At 37.6% G+C, this 22,046-nt stretch overlaps 1 protein-coding gene across 2 annotated transcripts in view; it reads left to right on the forward strand.

Moving 5' to 3' along the window:
• Positions 1 to 22,046, forward strand: part of LOC115219218 (stabilin-2) — a 165,159-nt gene that overhangs the window by 96,959 nt on the left and 46,154 nt on the right. For both annotated transcript variants that reach the window (XM_036508412.1, XM_029789355.2), the window contains exons 18-27: positions 693 to 752; positions 2,766 to 2,861; positions 3,753 to 3,839; positions 9,262 to 9,373; positions 10,402 to 10,579; positions 12,671 to 12,758; positions 14,538 to 14,690; positions 16,065 to 16,160; positions 16,981 to 17,124; positions 18,723 to 18,856. In XM_036508412.1, the coding sequence (XP_036364305.1) occupies positions 693 to 752; positions 2,766 to 2,861; positions 3,753 to 3,839; positions 9,262 to 9,373; positions 10,402 to 10,579; positions 12,671 to 12,758; positions 14,538 to 14,690; positions 16,065 to 16,160; positions 16,981 to 17,124; positions 18,723 to 18,856 (1,148 nt within the window). The remainder of the gene's footprint in view (positions 1 to 692; positions 753 to 2,765; positions 2,862 to 3,752; positions 3,840 to 9,261; positions 9,374 to 10,401; positions 10,580 to 12,670; positions 12,759 to 14,537; positions 14,691 to 16,064; positions 16,161 to 16,980; positions 17,125 to 18,722; positions 18,857 to 22,046) is intronic.

The following is a 22,046-nucleotide window of genomic DNA, read 5'->3' on the forward strand; positions in this document are numbered from 1 at the left end:
TGTTATTGATGGATTTGGGGAATAAAAAAGGAATAAATAGAATTCAGAATATGATGTTCATTAAATATTAGTGGGGTGTTTCAGTGCTGAGATTAATAAAGGAGAACCATCATCATCATCATTTAACATCTGTTTTCCATGCTGGCATAGTTTGGACGGTTTGATAGAGGACTGGCAAGCCAGGAGGCTGCACCAGGCTCCAATCTGATTGGGCAATGTTTCTACAGCTGGATGCCCTTCCTAACGTCAACCACTCTGAGAGTGTAGTGGGTGCTTTTTACATGCCACTGGCACAGGAGCCAGTCAGGCAGCACTGGCATCGACACAGAAATACATACATACATACATTTATATATAAATACAACAAGCTTCTTTCAGTTTCCATCTATGAAATCCACTCACAAGGCTTTGGCCAGCCAAGGCTATAATAGAAGACCCTTGCCCAAGGTGCTATACAGTGGGACGGAAACCAGAATCATGTGGTTGGGAAACAAGCTTCTTACCATGAATGACATTGTTGGGTAGGTATGAGAGGCTGGATCTGGTCAGTTTTAACGTAATACAGGGAGAATATTTGGGTCCGACATGGCTGGATTAAATTCTAAAGGGTCAAAGGTATTAAATGAAATAAAATTTTAAACTTAATGTTTTTATTTCCTCCAATAATCTCAAAGCAAAATTTTATATTGCAGGGAGAATGTGGTCTGTGTGAGAGTGATCTCCATTGTTTGCAGCCTTCTGATATACCAACAGTAAGTAGTGTTTCTGTTTTGATCAGGGTTAGTGTTGTAAATATCTCAAATGAATCATGAAGTTTGAAGTAAAATGTCTACTGTAATCATTTATACATTATTTACATTATTTACATTTGATGGATATTTGTCCTCATCTTATTTGTTGTTAACACAACGTTTCAGCTGATATACCCTCCAGCCTTCATCAGGTGTCTTGGGGGAAATTTCAAACCTGGGTTCTCATTCCTAAGGTATTTTTCGATGTTATTATTATTATTATTATTATTATTTAGGTCACTGCCTGGAATCAAACTTGGAATCTTGGGGTTAGTAGCCTGTGCTCTTAACATCGAAAAATACCTTAGGAATGAGAACCCAGGTTCGAAATTTCCCCCAAGACACCTGATGAAGGCTGGGGGGTATATCAGCCGAAACATTGTGTTAACAACAAATATGATGAGGACAAATATCTGTCAAATGTAAATAATGTAAATAATGAACATAATTCCTCATCTCTTAAATATAGGACTGTAATCATTTATAACAATATAAAGAGATTAAAGGAGATGCCTCGTTGGCAAATTTGGATTACTGTCATCTGCTTCTTTAATAATATCCGTGGGGATGGTCGGATAATATATCTGTTATCTTTTATTATTTTACTTGTTTTAGTCATTAGACTGTGGCCAAGCTGGGGCACCACCTTGAAGAACTTTTAGCTGAATGATTTGATCCTACTACTTTTTTTTTTTTGAAGCCTGGTACATAATCTATTGATCTCTTTTGATAAACTGCTAAGTAATGGGGACATAAACAAACCAACACCTGTTGTCAAGTGGTGTTAAGAGACAAAGGCAGACACAAAAGTACAAAGGCACACACACACACACACACACACACCACACACACATGACGAGCTTTTTTCAGTTTCTGCCTACCAAATTCACTCACAAGGCGTTGGTTGGCCTAAGACTATAGCAGAAGACACTTGCCCGAGGTGCTATGCAGTGGGACTGAACCTGGAACCATGTGGTTGGGAAGCAAACTTCTTACCATGCAGTCATGCCTGCATCTAGTTTATGGATGTAGTGTCATTTTTCAGGGGCCAACTTGAAATGTATTTTAACCTTTGTGATCCCATATTTCGGCTGAATTACTCTGACTTTTCCTTTGAATTAATTTTGAAAACAATGAAGAATTTAGTAAAATAATTATGTCATTATTAACCCTTTTGACCCCAACCTGGCTGAAACCGGCTCTGGCTCTGTAGTACATATGTCTTATTTTCAAAAGTCTTGAATTAAAATCTTCCACCAAACCTTAGTCACAATTTATGTTCCTAACACTAGCTGAATGATAACTAAGTTATTTTACTGAATTCTTTGTTATATTTAATGTAATTGAAAGAAACACAGAGCATTTCAACATAAATGCAGTAACGAAAGGGTTAAGCTGGTGTTTGAAACATAACCATGAAATTCTTTAGAAGATTTTAATTTAGGGAGATGTACTTGCATAGCAAATGACCTGATCTAAGTTCATGTGCTGGAACGAAAACGATTACAGCATGGAAGGTGTTTATAAGGCATTTAAGAAACACACAAAAACCGTTAGATTCACATCAACATTTAAATTTAATTTGCCAAAATATTTTCATCACTTTGAGACCACAACCTGTTCACTGACAAAATTCTGTGCTGCATCTGAGAAAGTAACAGTTAGTTCATGATTTAACAGTTACTAACTGTTACTTTCTCAGATGCAGCACAGAATTTTGTCAGTGAACAGGTTGTGGTCTCAAAGCGACGAAAATATTTTGGCAAATTAATTTTAAATGTTGAAGTGAATCTAACGGTTTTTGTGTGTTTCTTAAGTAGCTTATAAACACCTTCCATGCTGCAATTGTTTATTTTGATTTAGATCACATTAAAACCAGGAATTTGTATCATAGAGCCAAAGACAACTTCAGACAGATTGGTATCAAAAGGGTTAAACACGAAATATATTTTTAATTCCTTATTCTTTTCTCAGGATAAAATATATAAAAACTGCACCTACCAAATAAACCTGAAATACACTTATTCTAGGCGGAAAGGTTGTCAACGAATTTGTCGTCGAAAAGTAATTGTAAGTACATTCTATTCTTTCTTTCTCAACTCTAAGCACAGACATTAGATATAAAATACACTATTCCATTCTATGAGACAAAGAACTTGTCCTTCAGTTAACATGCCATATATCATTTCTCTTACTGTTTCTTCCTTTTCCTCCCTTTGTCATAAAATTGGTCTCAAAGTTTTAAAATGGAGATTATGCATGTGTAACTCTTCAAAATAGGGGGTAAAGAAAATGTGGCTGTTTACTAATTTTAATATAATTTTCTGATGGATCCTTCATAGCGTTTGGTACTTTTGGTGCTATCTATGGCAAATATTTTGGAGTTTTATATATATATAGGATTATATTATTGTAATAAATATTGGTGTGTATAGAGGAGTGTATGCACATGCATGTGCATGCACACATACACACACACACACAAGCATATATCATCATCATCATCATCATCATCTTTTAGCATCTGCTTTCCATGCTGGCATGGGTTGGACGGTTTGACTGAGGACTGGCAAGCCAGGAGGCTGTATTAGGCTCCGATCTGTTCTGACAAGGTTTCTACAGCTGGATGCCCTTCCTAATGCCAACCACTACGAGAGTGTAGTGGCGGCTTTTTACGTGCCACCAGCATGGGAGCTAGTCAGGTGGCACTGGCATATATATGTATACATTTGATGGGATTTGAACTTAGAAACTTAGCTCTTTTTGAACATAGCTCTTTTGGCTTTCTGCACTAATACTTTTCTACAGCTTTGTTAACAACAACAACATTTTCATCTAGTTCCCCACTCACCCTCTTCCCCCTGCTCCTCCCCCTTCTCCTCCCCTCCTCCACCTTTTCATCATCTTCGTGAACAACATCAACAACAATTATTTACTCAAACCATGATTTCTCTCTTTCAGGATCGTCAGTGTTGCCAGGGCTTTTTTGGTCCTAACTGTGAACCTTGCCCAGGAGGCTTAAACAACCCTTGCTACGGACGTGGCACGGTAAATTAAACCAATTACACACAATATTCATTATTTCTCTGCCATTACCTTATATATTTATATGTTTATATGGATTTTCAGCAAGGAAAGAGTTAACCCATGGCCCATAGCCTAATCGGAAAGTTAAGTCTGAATCTTTTATCTTTTACTTGTTTCAGTCATTGAGCTGTGGCCAAGCTGGGGCAACATCTTGAAGAATTTTTAGTTGAATAAATCAACCCCAGTACTTGCTTTTTTGTTTAAGCTTCATGCTTATTCTATCAATCTCTTTTGCTGAACTGCTAAATTTTGGGGACATAAACACACCAACACCGGGGACATACACAAACACAAAAACACACACATAGAAATATATATATATATATATATATATCATCATCATCATCATCGTTTAACGTCCGTTTTCCGCGCTAGCACGGGTTGGACAGTTCGACCGGGGTCTGGGGAGCCAGGGGCTGCTCCAGGCTCCAGTCTGATCTGGCAGTGTTTCTACAGCTGGATGCCCTTCCTAATGCCAACTATATATATATATATAAGACAAAGTATGGAAACAAGTCCATGTAGATAACAATTTGGTCTAAATTTGGTTCTAATCACACATAGTATTAATTCCAGTTAAAATACTTAATGTAAGTCCCAAGAAAAAACAAGGTAGACAATGGAAACAGACAACAAATGTTCAAGTCAGGCAAACATCTCATGTCATATACATTATTATTATTGGAAAAAATTCAAAGTCTTACAGCTGTTTCTGGGATTTCCCAGAGTATGGGATATTCCATCATCAGAGACAAATAGGGAGAATGAAAAGAGTATAGATTAATGAAATGACGACATAGAGGACAGGAGTAAAAGAATAAGGAGATGAAGAAAGAGAAGGTACCAAGGTACCATGCAGTGGGATTGAACCCAGAACCATGTGGTTGGGAAGCAAACTTATTTCTACACAGCCTGTTCTTGTGTATTGAACCTTTTTATTAGTTGAGGAAAATTACTAAAACCATGAGCAAATGTGTAAATTTGTTCTGGACTATATGTGTGAGTATGTATTTATGGGATTATGTGTATGTTTGTGGGTGTATGTGTATGTGTGTAAGTATATGTTTATGTATGTGTGTATGTGAAAGTGTATGTCTGTGTGCATGTTTATTTGTGTGTTTGTAAACATGTGTATGTATATACATGCGTGTGTATATATGTCGAAGTTTATAGGTATATCTCAGTGCATGTGAGAGTGTATGTGTATGTACATATGTGTGTGTGTGTATGTGTGTGTGTGTGTGAATGTGTGTGTGTTTAGATGTGTGTGTGTCTACAAGTGTGTTTCTGCAACTATATTGAGAGTTGTATTGAAAATCTCATTGAAGACATATGGTCTCCCATGCTTGTGAACGCAGTGTATATGCATATATTTGTATATGTGCCCATGTATATACACATACATACTCATGTATATGTATGTACACGAGTGTATGTTTGGTGTATGAATTCATTTATGTGTGTGAGTGTACACGTGTGGGTGTATGCATATAAATATGCAGGTATGTTTGTGTGTGTGGGTATATGGGTTCTTTTAATACATATTTTTTACAAAAATGCTAAATCTGTTTAGAGAATTACATAAATAATTGCAAAAAATCCCATTATGAATGTATGCGTCACTACTGAAATTATTGTGAGGCAGAAATTCCTGAAGTCCATTTACGAGAGATTTCTTATCTAGTTTTAGATTTATTCTATTTTAATCCCTCCACTTTATGTAAAAATGACTGAATTCCTCATTCAGCTCATGGCTGAGATTTTCATTAACTGATTCCCAGGTGGTTCTTTCAGCAAGGAATGTCAAAAACATAAATAAATATCTAAATTACCAAATCATTTTATGTTGCAAAAAAAAAAAAAAAACATACATTTTTCATTATTTACATTATTTACGTTTGATGAAAATTTCGAACCCGGGTTTGAAATTTCCATAGGACACCTGAAGAAGGCTGGAGAGTACATCAGCCGAAATGTTATGTTAACAACAAACAAGATGAGGACAAATATCCATCAAATACTCTTTTATTTGTTTCAGTCATTTGACTGCGGCCATGCTGGGGCACTGCCTTCAGTCGAGCAAATTGACCCCAGGCCTTATTCTATCGGTCTCTTTTGCCGAGCCGCTAAGTTACGAGGACATAAACACACCAGCATCGGTTGTCAAGTGATGTTGGGGGGAACAGACACACAAACATACACATACACATAAATATACATATATACTATAGGCTTCTTTCAGTTTCTATCTACCAAATCCACTCACAAGGCTTTGGTTGGCCCAAGGCTATAGTAGAAGACACTTGCCCAAGGTGTCACGCAGTGGGACTGAACCTGGAACCATGTGGTTGATAAGTAAGCTACTTACCACACAGCCACTCCTGCACCTATATGTAAATAATGTAAATAATTCCTCATCTCTTGAATATAGAACTGAACATAAATTTTTAATTTATTCTTTAGAAGAGGAAGGAAACCTGCTTGTGTGTGTATGTAAGTATGTGTGTGTACAAGTGCGTGGGTGTGTGTGTGTGTGTGTGTGCATGTGTATTTTATTCTTTATCTTTTACAGGTTTCAACCATTAGACTGTGGCCATGCTGTAGCAGTGCTCTGAAGAATTTTTTGTTGATCAAACTGACCCCAGTACTTATTTTCTCTCTTCTCTTTTAAGCTTGGGAATTATTCTCTCAGCCTCTTTGGCTAAACCACTCATTTAGAGGAACATAAACACACCAGCACCTGTTGTCAAAGAGGTGGGGTGAGGCACAAATGCAGACTGAAAGGCGCACACTCACACACACACACACACACACACACACATATAGATATAGATATATATTTATATGCAGTTAAGTATATGTCTGGTCTTAACTGCATATAAATACATTACTGCTCTATTCTTTAGAGTCTGCTTATATATATATATAGTTAATCCAAACAAGAAAACACAGAAAAAAACAGCAACGCGAGGACGTGGAACAATTAAAGTATTATTTGACGCTCAGGAAAGAAGGGAAGGAGGGTTTAACGTTTTGAGCGGAGCTCTTCGTCGGAAACAAGGAGAAGGAAAGATCCCGAGAAGGGAAGACAGAGGAAAAAAATATTTTTGCTGGTGGTGCTCAAGAGATCACATGTTGAAAATATATATATATATATATTGATAAAAATGGTAAGACAACAAAAGAAAGAAAGAGACCTCGATGTTATGTCAATAGAAGAATTTATCTGTAAATGCAATACGTGACAATTATTCTATAGCCATGATAAAACTCCGAGATTCGGATGGTGAGGTGGAAATCCACGCTGCCATCTCTTCACTTATATGGCCATTGGAAAATCCGATGGCCGGATAACTGAAGAGATGGCAGCGTGGATTTCCCCCTCGGCATCCGAAACTTGGAGTTTTATCATGGCTACCGAATAATTGTCACATATTACTTTTACAGATATATATATATATATATATATATATATATATATATATATATATATATACACACACACACACACACACACACACACATATGTTAAATGAAATGAGACAACAAAGACAAGGGTGTGTGGAATTTTCAGGACATTTATGAAGAGACGATGTGAGATGGTTAAATAGAAGGAAATATTAGTTATTTTTAAAAAGGAAGAAAGGAAGGAAATAAGGAGTATAGAATGAAATAGGAGAATGAATGTATGAAATACAAAGAAGAAAAAATATATAAATATTATATATATACACACAAGGGGAAGTAAAAAATTATCTGCATTTTGCCATAACATATCTTTATTATTGTCACACTGCCTTCTAAAATAATAATAATAATGAAATTATTGTATACAGTGCTCAGGTGCACCACAACTTGCCAAAAGTGCGTATAAAGCATCTGCAGTAATGTACAAATGTCTGGGAAGTGAACAGTGTATGAGTCAGATACATGTGTATGGAGGGGAGAAAATCAGGTGTAGTGTTGGCGAATCTCAGGAAGCATGGAAGTTTTGAAGGATGCAGTGCTCCGATAACTAACAACTGATGCCGGCAGTTTGTTCCTTGCTTCAGCAACTCTCAGCGTGAAAAAATGTTTCCTGAAGTCATGGGAGCTGTGCTGTTTTCTTACTTTGTAAATATGTCCACGGGTGTTAGATGGGTGGAGTTTGAAAAGGTGCTCAGAGTTATTGTTTGTAAGATGGTTGATAATTTTATGGGTGTCTGCCAAGTCAGCTGCCAGACGTCAGAGTTTCAATGTGTCCATGCCCAGGGAAGTAGGGCGTTCAAGATATGGCAAATGCCTGATGGAAGGTATTCTTTTGGTTGCACGTCGCTGAACAGCTTCCAGACGATTGATATCCTGGGCAAGATAGGGGTTCCAGACCGGTGATGCAAATTCCAGGTGAGGTCTTACCATAGCTATATAAAGCCGCAGATAGATAGCCGGAGAGCAGCTCACAAAGGATTTGGTGAGTGATGCCAAGCCACCCTCAGCCTTCTTGACAATTTTAGCGATGTGTTTTGTCCAACGCAAATCACTGTCGACAATAACACCCAGGTCACTTCACATGAAGACTTTTTGAGACTAGTGTTGTGGAGGGAGTAGGTGGACGCTGGGTTTCTCCTCCCAAAATGTGCATATGTGTTTATAATTGATACTCTTGAGGTCACATGATCGAAGTTTGAGTCTGATAGCACCATTTTTGTTTCTGGTTTTACAGTTTATGCATGGTTGCTCCACTAGCAATGTATACCAAAGAACAAAGAGCAGTGATCTGGTTTCTCTGGTTGGAAGGTGTGTCAGGTGCTGAAATACATCAGAGGCTTTTAGCACTATATGGGGACAGTGCGCTGCTATGTAGAAGTGTGTATGAGTGGATTGAGAAGTTTAAAAGTGGCAAGTGTGATGCACGAAGACACCTGTCAACCTCCACCACTGACAAGAAGATTCAGCAAGCTCGAGAGGCTGTGATGGTGGACCAGCAAGCTATGATCGATGAGGTAGCTCATTCTCTGTAGATTAGTCATGGTCTGCCTATCAAATCATCCACGATGAGCTCAGCTTCCATAAAGTCTGTGCAAGATGGGTGCCAAGAGATGTTGCTGCAGAGCACAAGCACAAATGTCTTGAAGCCTGCCAACGTTCACTTGATTGCTACAACAATGTGGGTAAAGGATTTTTGAGCAGAATAGTCACAGGAGATGAAACATGGGTCCATCATGGTGGAGGCAGAATCCCAAAGACAGAGTATGGAGTGGAAACAATAAAGAAGACAAATAGGAAACATGTCTACTTATTTCAGCTCTGAGATTCTTAATATTAAATGTGAGGGATTGAAGTTTTTATGGATATGGTTTCCTCATTCTTCGTTTTATAAGATTATTTTTCTTTTATTGCACAGTGTTTCGATGGAATCAATGGGAATGGAACTTGTAAATGTAAAGAAGGCTTTGGTAAGGAAGCATGCAGGGGTTGTGCCGCTGATGATGTGTTTGGGCCCCAGTGTACTGAGAGTAAGTATTAAATGAATTAATTAATACTCCATGTTTACCATTAATGAGTATAAAATTACTCAAGATAGTTTTGGCAGTTATTTTGGTCCTGGGTGATGGCCACATCTGAGGGTATTGGTTTAATCTGATTTTGCTTTAAATATTCTACTTGTTTTATTCAAAGCTAAGAATAAAGCAATCTCCATGAACCATTTCTAACCAATGTTTGAGGATTACATATTGGAGGGTTTATTAACCTGTTTTCATCCTTCATCAACTATTTCATACTGTTTCCTAAATGACCTGATATTATATTTATTGATTCTACTTTACAGAATTCATGCATACACATACATACATACATACATACATACATACATACATACATACATACATACATACATACATACATACATACATACATACACACACACACACATACACATACATACATACAAACATACATACACACATACATACATACATACATACATACATACATACATACATACATACATGCATATGTACGTACATACATCAATACACAAACATACATTTATTCAGCTTCTCGATACACAAAACAATGAAATGAGTACAAATTTTCAAAAGGAAAATATTTACTACACTGCCTCCTCCTCCTCCTCCCCCCTCCCTCCCCCCTCCCTCCTCTCCCCTCCTCCTTCTCCTCCTCCTCTTCTTCTTCTTCTTCTTCTTCTTCTCTTCTTCTTCTCCATCATACCTCCTTCTCCCCTCCTCCTTTTCTACCATTATTCTTTCTCTCTCACTGTGCATGTGTGTGTACCTTTTCTTTGCTCATTGCCTGCCACCAAGCCTAGTATGCGTACCCATACTGCACCTCTTAATGTTGACTATCTCATATCTCTATTTTCCTCTGTCCCCCCCTCTCTCTCCATATATATATGAAATGTAAAGCACGACTGGACAAGACAAGCAAGCAAGCGACCAAGCAACCAATATTTAATCAATATTTATGTTGGTTATTAATCAATAGAGATCATGTAAACATCTCATTATTTTTCAACTTGCAGAATGTACGTGTCGCTATGGTGAGTGTGACAGTGGAGTTAATGGCAGTGGACAATGCAAGAAATCTAGTTGCCAGGTAGGATTTAAAGGACGAAACTGTGATAGACAAATAACCAGTTGCAATGGGAAAGTTTCCATATGTCCAGCAGTCACTGAATGCCTTGAAAATAATGAAATCAGGTTTGTATTCATCACACATCTTATCTCTCCTTTTCTCTTTTACTCTTAGATACTTTTATCGTATTGGTTTCAAATTGTAGCACAAGGCCAGCAATTTTGAGGGAGTGGGCAAGTCAAACATTGACCCCAGTGTTCAACTGGTACTTATTTTATTGATCCCAAAAGGATTAATGGCTAAGTCAACCTCAGGAGGATTTGAACTCAGAATGTGAAGACAGGCAAAATGTCACTAAGTGTTTTTCCCAGCATGCTAACAATTAAGCCAGCTTTCTGTCTTCATATTTAATTACTGGTCGAGACACCATATTCCATTTTGTTACCATATTTCTGTTGAGATGTTTTGTGTTTCTTTCAATTAATTTTAAATATAACAAAGAATTTAGTAAAATAACTCAGTTATCATTCAGCTTGTGTTAGGAACATAAATTGTGACTAAGGTTTGGTGGAAGATTTTAATTCAGAACTTTTGAAAACAAGACATTTGTACACAGAGCCAGAAGTGGTTTGAACCAAGTTGGTATCAAACAGGTTAAATTAATCATTTGTTAACTCTTTTCTTACCATATTTCTGATGAGATGCTCTGTGTTTCTTTCAATTAGTTTTAAATATAATAAAGAATTTAGTAAAATAACTTACTAAACAGAGGCAGTTTCAGCTGGGGTGGTAATCAAAATGGTTAAATTAATCATTTGTTAACCCTTTTGTTACCATATTTCTGTTGAGATGTTCAGTGTTTCTTTCAATTAGTTTTAAATATAATAAAGAATTTAGTAAAATAACTTACTACAGAGCCAGAGGCAGTTTCAGCTGGGTTGGTATCAAAAGAGTTAAATTAACCATAAGTCAATAATGTGTCCTAACTTTTGTGTTGGCTGTGACACTTAATCTCTTTCATTTCTACAGAATTTAGAGCCGGCTCATGACGTGTTGCATATGAACAAGTCTATGTAAACAATACAACTGAAGATAGAAAAATAGATACACCCATCACCTATTTCTCTATCTTCAGTTGCCTTAGTTACATAGACATATTTGTGTATGAAACATTGTGTCTTTCTGTGCTGGTTGTAAATTCTATAGGAAATCATAGAGATGATTTAATACTGTCATCATAATCCTTTCACACATCTGTTTCCCATGTTGGCATAGATCGGATGGGTCACCACTGTCCAAGTCTTATTGAAGCTACTGTCTTCTTAGATATTTCATTCTACTATCCATTTCTTAAAATGATTTCTACAACTGGATGCCCTTCCTAACACCATGTATTTTAGAAAGGGGCAGCCTGCCACAGAAGCTCTGCTAAAAACAAAAAAATAGAGAGAGAAACTATACCAAAACAGTCACAGGAACTCGACATGGTCCTCTGCCCATTTGGGCAACCATGGAAGACAGCTGTTAAATGATGACGACGACGACGAAGATGGTTGTGGTGGTGGTGATGATGATGATAATATGTGAGGCACATTCAAAAAGAGCCCCAGGTGACACTAAGTCTGGCTGTGTCACTGATTATATGTGTCTTCTGTTTTAGATATTGTTATACAAAGATATTTAACACAGCAAGTCCATAAGAGATGTTATCTAAGGACAAATACCCCAGTAACCGGCCTATAGACACCACCACCATCATAATCCCCATCACCATCATCACCACCACTACAGCCACCACCACCACCACCACCATCATCACCACCATCACCGCCACTGCAGCCACTGCCACCACCACCACCACCACAACCACCATCGTCCTCATCAACCTCATCGTCATCATCATTTAACATCCATTCTCCATGCTGGCATGTGTTGGATAGTTTGACAGAGGAGGTGGCAAGGTCAGAATCCACATCAGAGTCCCCTGTCTGTCTCAGCATGGTTTCTACAGATGGATGTCCTTCATAACATCAACCACTTTACAGAATGTTTTGGGTGCTTTTTTTTATGTGGCACCATCACCAACAGGGTTGCCAAGTATCTGGCAAGACAAAATCTCCCTCTACCGGGAGGGGGAGAAGTATTGATGGGGCGTGGCTTCGTGCCAGTTGAAGAATATGATATGTCATAGATGGTTATATTTCAATATGTTTCAGATGTTTGTGCTGGCCTGGCTATGAAGGGGATGGAAACCAATGTACAGAGATTGACCCTTGTAAAAATCCAAATATATGTCATGAACAGGTGAGTTGACATCTAAATTACACTATTTATTTCCAATTAAGAGCACCATCCGAGCGTGATCATTGCCAGAGCCTCCATGCTGGTGGCACGTGATCATTGCCAGAGCCTCCATCTGGCCTCCATGCTGGTGGCACGTGATCATTGCCAGAGCCTCCATCTGGCCTCCATACTGGTGGCACGTGATCATTGCCAGAGCCTCCATCTGGCCTCCATGCTGGTGGCACGTGATCATTGCCAGAGCCTCCATCTGGCCTCCATGCTGGTGGCACGTGATCATTGCCAGAGCCTCCATCTGGCCTCCATGCTGGTGGCACGTAAAAGACACCATTCGAGCATGATCGTTACCAGCATCGCCTTACTGGCACCTGTGCCAGTGGCATGTGTAACAGATTCGAGCGAGGTCGTTGCCAGTGTTGCCTTACTGGCCCCGTACCAGTGGCACGTAAAAGCACCCACTACACGCTCGGAGTGGTTGGCATTAAGAAGGGCATCCAGCTGTAGAAACTCTGCCAGATCAAGATTGAAGCCTGATGCAGCCATCTGGTTCACCAGCCCTCAGTCATACGTCCAACCCATGCTAGCATGGAAAGCAGACGTTAAACGATGATGATGATGACCACACCTGAACTTTTAAAAGGATTATAGGAAATTTTGGCATAAACATTTTTGCAATAGGAAAATTTTCCATAATAAATTAAACTATAGGAAAATTCATCATAAAAATTTGTCATATTCTTTTATTTGTTTCAGTCATTTGACTGTGGCCATCCTGGAGCACTGCCTTTAGTCAAACAAATCGATCCCAGGACTTATTCTTTGTAAACCCAGTGCTTATTCCACTGGTCTGTTTTGCTGAACCACTAAGTTATGGGGATGTAAACACACTAACATCGGTTGTCAAGTGATAGTGGGGAGACAAACACAGACGCAGAAACATATACATATATATATATATATATATATATATATATACACACACACACACACATATATATATATACACACACATATATATACGATGAGCTTCTTTCAGTTTCCATCTACCAAATACACTCACAAGGCTTTGGTCGGCCCAAGGCTATAGTGGAAGACACTTGCCCAAGGTGTCATGCAGATGGACGGAACCTGAAACCATGTGGTTTGGAAGCAAGCTTCTTACCACACAGCCATTCCTGTGCCTACAGAAACATTCACAGCAAAAAGCAGGTTATTTGTGCTGCATTGTTTGGAATCACCAAACATTTTAAAAGATCTCATCATGTTTTCTTTTAATGTTTGACATTGTATAAAGACTTGTCTCTTACTTTTTATAATTCTTTTTTTCACTTAAAAAATGCTGATATAATCTGGTGAATTTTCCAGTACAGCAAATTTTCTTATAAGCCCTAAAATTCACTCCATAATTGCCCACGAGCATATGGCATAGTGGTTAAGAGCACGGGCTACTAACCCCATGATTCTGAGTTCGATTCGAGGCAGTGGCCTGAATAAAAATAATAATAATATTGATAATAATAATAATAATAACAACAACAAGAACAACAACATTGCTAAATACCTTAGGAATGAGAACCCCTGGTTCGAAATTTCCCCAAGTCACCCGATGAAGGTTGGAGGGTATATTAGCTGAAATGTTGTTAACAACAAACAAGATGAGGACAAATATCCATCAAATGTAAATAATGTAAATAATGAACAAATTTCTCTACAGCAAATTTTTCCCTACAAAAATGTTTCTGGAAATGTTTTAAAATAATTAATTTCTGTTTGGCATTGTAGGCTACCTGTACGAAGACTGGTCCTGGCAAAAACAATTGCACCTGTAATGAAGGTTGGGTTGGTGATGGCCATTATTGTCATGTAGCACATATATGTATGCTGCACCGAGACTGCGACCAAAATGCCGAGTGTCAGCTTAGTGGACCTGGTGGTGTAAGTTGCATAAAGTTTATATAAATTCTATCAAAACAGCAAAAGACCAACTCTTTTGCATGAGAAACAATCCAAAGCAAAGTCAAATTTTGGTCAATTACATAAAACACAGTGGACACAGAATATTCAATTAGTTTTTATCTCTAGTCATTAGCAACATTGCACACATGAAGCGGTGAGCTGGTAGAATTGTTAGAACACTGGACGAAATGCTTAGCAGTAGTTTGCCTGTCTTTTCGTTCTGAGTCCAAATTCTGCTGGGGTCAATTTTGTCTTTCACTCTTTCGAAGTCAATACAATAAGTATCAGTTGCATATTGGGGTTGAAATAATCGACTGGTCCCCTCCCAAAATATTTCAGGCCTTTAGTAGAAAGGATTATCATTGTTATTCTTGTTATAGTTAAATTTTGTTTTTATTAACAGTATAAGCACCCATTACACTCTCGGAGTGGTTGGCATTAGGAAAGGGCATCCAGCCATAGAAAATCCATGCCAAATCAGACTGGAGCTTGGCACAGCCTTCCAGCTTACCAGCCCAGTCAAACCGTCCAACCCATGCCAGCATGAACAATGGATGCTAAATGATGATGATGATGAGTATATTTTTACAGGAAGAAAATGAAAGCAAAAACATTAAGAGTATAAAAAAAACCAAATCCACCTTGCAAGGAAAAGAAGCAAGGGTACACATCATTACTATCTCTCAGTTGTTGGTTTAATAACGGTTTTAAATTTTGGTTCAAGGCTAACAATTTCAGGTGGGGATTTAGTTACTCTTTTATTCTTTTACTCTTTTACTTGCTTCAGTCATTTGACTGTGGCCATGCTGGAGCACCACCTTTTAGTCGAGCATATTGACCCCAGGATTTATTATTTGTAAGCCTAGTACTTATTCTATCGGTCTCTTTTGCCAAACGGCTAAGTTACGGGGACGTAAACACACCAGCATCAGTTGTCAAGCGATGTTGGGGGAACAAACACAAACATACACACACACATATATACATATATACGATGGGCTTCTTTCAGTTTCCGTCTACCAAATCCACTCACAAGGCATTGGTCGGCCCGAGGCTATAGTAGAAGACACTTGCCCAAGGTGCCACACAGTGGGACTGAACCTGGAACCATGTGGTTGGTAAGCAAGCTACTTACCTCACAGCCACACCTGTTAATTATGTTGAGTCCCATTGTTCAAATAACATTTATTTTATCGACCCTGAAAGGAGGAAAGGTAAAACCCAACCATGATGGAATTTGAACTCAGATTGTAACAAAATAGACAAAGTACCACGAAACATTTCGCTCAGCCAGCTGAACCTTCTGCCGATTTGCCACCTTCAGTCGTTAATTTTAATTTGATTTTCTTTCAGTCCGTGTGTATTTGTAAAGATGGTTTCATTGGCGATGGCAAAACTTGTACCCCTCAAAATCCCTGTAAGATCGACAATGGAGGCTGCCATCGCAATGTAAGTAAAACTTGAAGGATTTGAAATGTTTCCTTATTATGAGACGTCGTTGTTCAAAGAGTGCATTCTTCAAAACCATTTTAACAGATTAATAGTAGTTTCGCTCTCTGTAGGCTTGTTATATTGGAATATCAATCAGGTACTGGACAAATGTAGCTAGTTTACACACGCACACACACACACACACACACACATGCGTGTGCACATAGACACACACACATGCACACACACACACATGCATACATGTGTACACACATACACCACACATGTACACACTCATAGACACACACATATACAAGTACAGATAGATGTGCACACACACACACATGCACGTGCACATGGACATACACACACACTCCTTGATGGAGTTTGAACTCGCAATGTAATGATGTAAAGATGGATGAAATGCCGCAAAGCATTTTGTATACATAGATACACACACACACACACATGAAGGGCTTCTTTCAGTTTCCTGGTTAGGTTCGAAATTCCAATACAACAACTGAGTTCAATGTAAGACACCTGAAAAAAGGCTGGAATGCACAACAGGTGAAACGTAGTGACAGCAACAATCAAGCTGATGACACCACTCTGATTAATATAAACAGGTGTACAAGAATTAAAAAATTTGTTTTCTGTAGAAGTTTCTCTCATTACACATTAAAAAATATATATATTGCTGCAGTTAGAGAATTTGGTAAAAGATTCCGATTCCTTCAGCTTTACCAAACTATTGAGATTCTGAAGGGTACGCGATAGAAATTTCTCATCTCACAGATATAGAATTGTACATCTTCCAGTGTTATATCTTTTGGATCAGGCACTTTGTGAAATGACTGGAATCGGTGAAAGAGAATGTGTATGTCGTCCTGGTTATGTTGGCGAGGGATTATCGTGTTTTTCAACGATTATGGGAGAAATACGAAATCAACCGGATCTTTCAGAACTCTCTGATCTGCTCAAGGTAAGTAACTTTCATAAATAACTTTAATAAAAAAAAAAATCCAAATGGCAAAACACGATACCATTCAGCAGGTGGGGTTTTTTAATTAACCCTTTATATGATACACTCAGTACAGAGTTCATTTAAGCATATCATCGTCGTCGTTGTCATTGTCGTCTAATTTGTTTATCTGCCTCTCTATACCTGTTCAACTTGATCCCTCTTATAGCCTTTCTTTACCTTGTGGAATCAATCCCTTGTAAAGACATTGAAGTCTAAGTTTGAATATTTTGAGCACCACTGTTATCTAAATGGAGAATTTCTGGATCCCACCTGTGGACTATATATATATCATCATCATATATATATATAGTCCACAGGTGGGATCCAGAAATTCTCCATTTAGATATATATATATATGTGTATATATAATTTATTCTCAGGCTCAGAATAATGCTGAACAGCATGTATAAGATAGATAATCCTTATATTGCAGAAAAATTGCCTAGTGCATATATGTATATCTATCTATCTATCTATCTATCTATCTATCTATATATATATTATATATATATATATATTATATATATATATATATATACATATATATATATATATATATATATAATATATATCATGTGATTGATCAGGTGACTGGATATTGTAATACATCACTGGTCACAATGCTTTTGCTTTCAAATGATGTCACCCTACTGGTCAGGTAAGCAGGCCAACATTCTCCCTGATTGGAAAGTTAGTCTATCACAGTGACCTGTTTACAGCTGAGTGGACTGGAGCAATGTGCAATGAAGAGTTTTGCTCAAGGACACAATGTGCAGCTGGTCTGGGAATCAAAACCGCAATCTCACAATCATGAGTGCAATACATCTAACTACTATGCCACATGCCTTCATACACACACACACACATACATACACGCATAGACACACATGCACACACAAACACACACATACACACACACAAATATTCACAAACAAGCACATGCACACGTACACATGCATACACTTACACGCACATACATGCACATACATATATACACACACACATACATACACACACACATACATACACACTCATGCACACACACACACACACACACACACACACACAAACACGTACATATAAGCAACAATGAACCTAGAAAAAAACTCAGCAAGGCCTTTGGCCTGCATTTGAACAATGTAGACAAATACAAATATATCAAATACCATAAAACATAAATTCTTGATTTTTTCAGAATTACCTCCACCTCTAGACGATGTCTCATGATTCCCAAATAGCAATTAAAACCAGCTCCGTATCCACAACTATCCTCTTATCTCCAGACAATAAACTGGTCCTTTTCCTTAATGGCATGTCTTTGGAGGATTCTTAATTTTTGCGATCATCTCCCCATTGTCTCAAATGGAAATAGATTTTGTGATAACAGAGGCACCTAAAACAAGAAAAGCATGGCACATGTTACCAAGCCATTTGATGTCCTTGTGAGTTATGGTTGGTTATATTTTACCAAACAATGAAACTGGAGGGGAAAAAGTCATCAAAACTTGAATTCTAATTTGTTTTTGGTAACATAGAAATACATTGTTTCTTTGCAGGATGTTACTTATTTCTGGGAAGAAAATGAAAAATATACATTTTTAGCTCCTAATAATATTGCTGTACTGAAATTTAAACAGCGTGCATCAGTCTCTTATTGGCAGGAACAATCTAATATCCTTGATTTAATTGCGTGAGTAAAGTCTCAGACATTTTCTTTTTCTTGCTTTATATAAAAAACTGTTCTTTTTATTTTTTTAATTTTTTAATTGTTTCAGTCATTTGACTGCAGCCATGCTGGAGCACTGCCTTTAGTTGAACAACTCAACCCCAGGGCTTATTCTTTGTAAGCCTAGTACTTAATCTATCGGTCTCTTTTTGCTGAACTGCTAAGTTATGAGGACATAAACACACCAACGTCGGTTGTCAAACGATGGGTGGGGGACAAACAAAGACACACAAATACATACATACTTCTTAATAATACTAAAACTCTTGAAGCTATTTATTTGTTCCCAAAATATCTCAGAAATAGTATATTTTATCTTAATATTTTTACATATATATTTTCATACTTACTTTATGCAGTGTTGTATGAGGTTTTGTGATATTTGGACCTCTATTTATCAATGAAAATGTTTAAGCACAATTTTTATTTGTTATTTCTTGACAAAAAAAAACATAGCTTCTGTGACATCAACACACATACACATATATAGAATACACACACATATAATGAATGTCATGGCATGTGAATCAACACAGATGTACGCTATCTGTGACATATACACACACATAGTCTTCGCTCTCTCTCTTTATCACTCTCTAAGAAAAAAATGTAGACTTTTTGATGTACACACACACTGACATAGAGAAACATCTTTTTTTGCAGAGATTACTTATCGTTTCATCATTTCAGATTTTATACTGTTTCATTCATTTGACATTTGTAATCTCTTTGTTGTTTTGATTTAATTTTCTTAATACAACATTACACACAAAAATAAGTACTGATCAATTATGCCATGTGGAAATAGACGGGGATCACTTGGTTCACTTGAACTGACTAGATTACCACCACATAAACTTGAATTGAAGAGAGGATCTCCTATAATTTCAACGAGAAACTTAGATCCTCCAAGGCTTTGCAATGGAACATGGATGATTGTACAAGTAATGTACAAGAATCTAATCATAGCAAAGATCAATGTTGGTGCATTAGAAAATGACATTGTCATGATTCCTAGAATGAAACTTAATACAGCAGAAGGTGAAGATATACCTTTTCAGTGAACCCAGTTCCCGTCACAGTCATGTTTTGCAATTACGATACATAAAGCACAAGGACAGACCATGTAGAATGTCTTAATTTATCTTGAAAAGCCAGTATTCCAGCATGGTCAGCTGTATGTGGCTTTAAGCCGGTGAATAAGGAATGAAAATGTTAAAGTATTCTTGAAGGAAGGCAGGTCTACCAGAAATGTTGTCATAAAAAGTGCTCTCCTTTAAATAACCAGGAGGTAAAATTGTCTCTATTCTTTATTACAGAAAACGTTATAAATATCCTTTCAGACAATCTATTCATACTCGCAATTTTCTTCAGACTTTAAATTGATTACAATTGTTTGGATAATTCCAATTAAACAAGTCCAGAAGTTATATATAAACATGCTATGTGAATATATATACATGCCATGCATTCTCATTCTACAAACTGGCAAACAACTCTATGAATACTTTACTGGGCAACGCTGGGTAGTAAGTCCAGTACATATATATATATATATATATATATATATAATATATATATATATATATATATATATATATATATATTATCCAAAATGTACAGTATTATATATCCATCATGGTTGATCTTACCAATCAGTTTCGCACAAGGAATGCAATGGAGTGTTAAGTAACAATCCTGACTTATGGAGTCTTAGATGACTCATGTATATATCATCATCATCATCATCATCATTTAACATCTGCTTTCCATGCTGGCATGTGTTGGACAGTTTGACTGAGGACTGGCAAGCCAGAAGGCTGTACCAGGCTCCAATCTGATGTGGTAAGGTTTCTACAGCTGGATGCTCCTCCAAGTGCCAACCACTCCGAGAGTGTAGTGGGTGCTTTTTTACATGCCACTGGCACATATGTATACATACATACATACATACATACATACATACATACATACATTGGTGTTTTGCTTCAACACTTGAACAAAGAGGACATTGCCTCTGTGAGGCCCAAAGTTCAAAGATCATGCTTCACCACCTCATCCCATGTCTACCTGGGTCTACCTTTACCACAGGTTCCCTCCACAATTAGAGACTGGCACTTCTTTACATAGCTGCCTTCATCCATATGCATCACATGACCATACCAGCACAGTCATCTCTCTTGCACACCACGTCTGATGCCTCTTATGCCCAACTTTTCTCTTTATGTATACACCACATTAAAATAAGAGCTACTAATAGTTTCTTCCTATTGAGACACGTGGTTAGGCAGATTTTTATAATGTGCCTTGTATCTCCAAGCAATCTTCAGGCTCTGAGCACATGGTTTGTTTTATTTGAAAAAAAGAGATGCTGCCCAGAGCCTGAAGGCACCTTATAAAAATCTGCCTAACCACATGTCTCAATAGCAAGAAATAATTAGTAGCTTTTATTTTAAAACAGTTTATACCTTAAATATTTATTGCTCACTGGATGGAGTATTTTGTTTGGTCGGTCCTACCTTAAATGGAACAGTAACCTATACACACACACACATACACACATGTGTGTACACGTGTGTCTACACATATACATGTATGTATGTGTGCATGTATATTTGGGTGTGTAAGTGTGTTAGTGTTTCCTTGTCTTGACATCTTGTCATTGCATATAAACAAGTTTCACCATCATGCAAAGTGTCCCTGTTTTGCAATCTTCCGTAAAAACATGTCTGGTCACAGGGAAAGACTACTTTACTTAGAAACAGGTGAAGGCTTGCAATAGGAGAAAGCATCTGTGGTGACAGGAAAATCTGCCTCACTGACTTCCATCTGACCCATGCAGGTATGGAAATGGAGATGTCAAAACCGATGGTGATGATGGTGGTGGTGGTGATGATGATGCTGATGCTGATGCTGATGATGATGATTGGGATGATGATGATGACGATGATGATGATGATGATTGGGATGATGATGATGATGATGATGACGATGACGATGATAATGATTGGGATGATGATGATGATTGGGATGATGATGATGATGACAACAATGGTGATGAGGATGTTTATATGTGCTTCAGATTGATGTTTTAAATGCTTTGCCACAAATAATTAATTGAAATAATGTCAAGTTTCTGTACCGTGTCTTACAG

This window comes from Octopus sinensis, linkage group LG1 (genome assembly GCF_006345805.1).
Source record: "Octopus sinensis linkage group LG1, ASM634580v1, whole genome shotgun sequence".
NCBI lineage: Eukaryota > Metazoa > Mollusca > Cephalopoda > Octopoda > Octopodidae > Octopus > Octopus sinensis.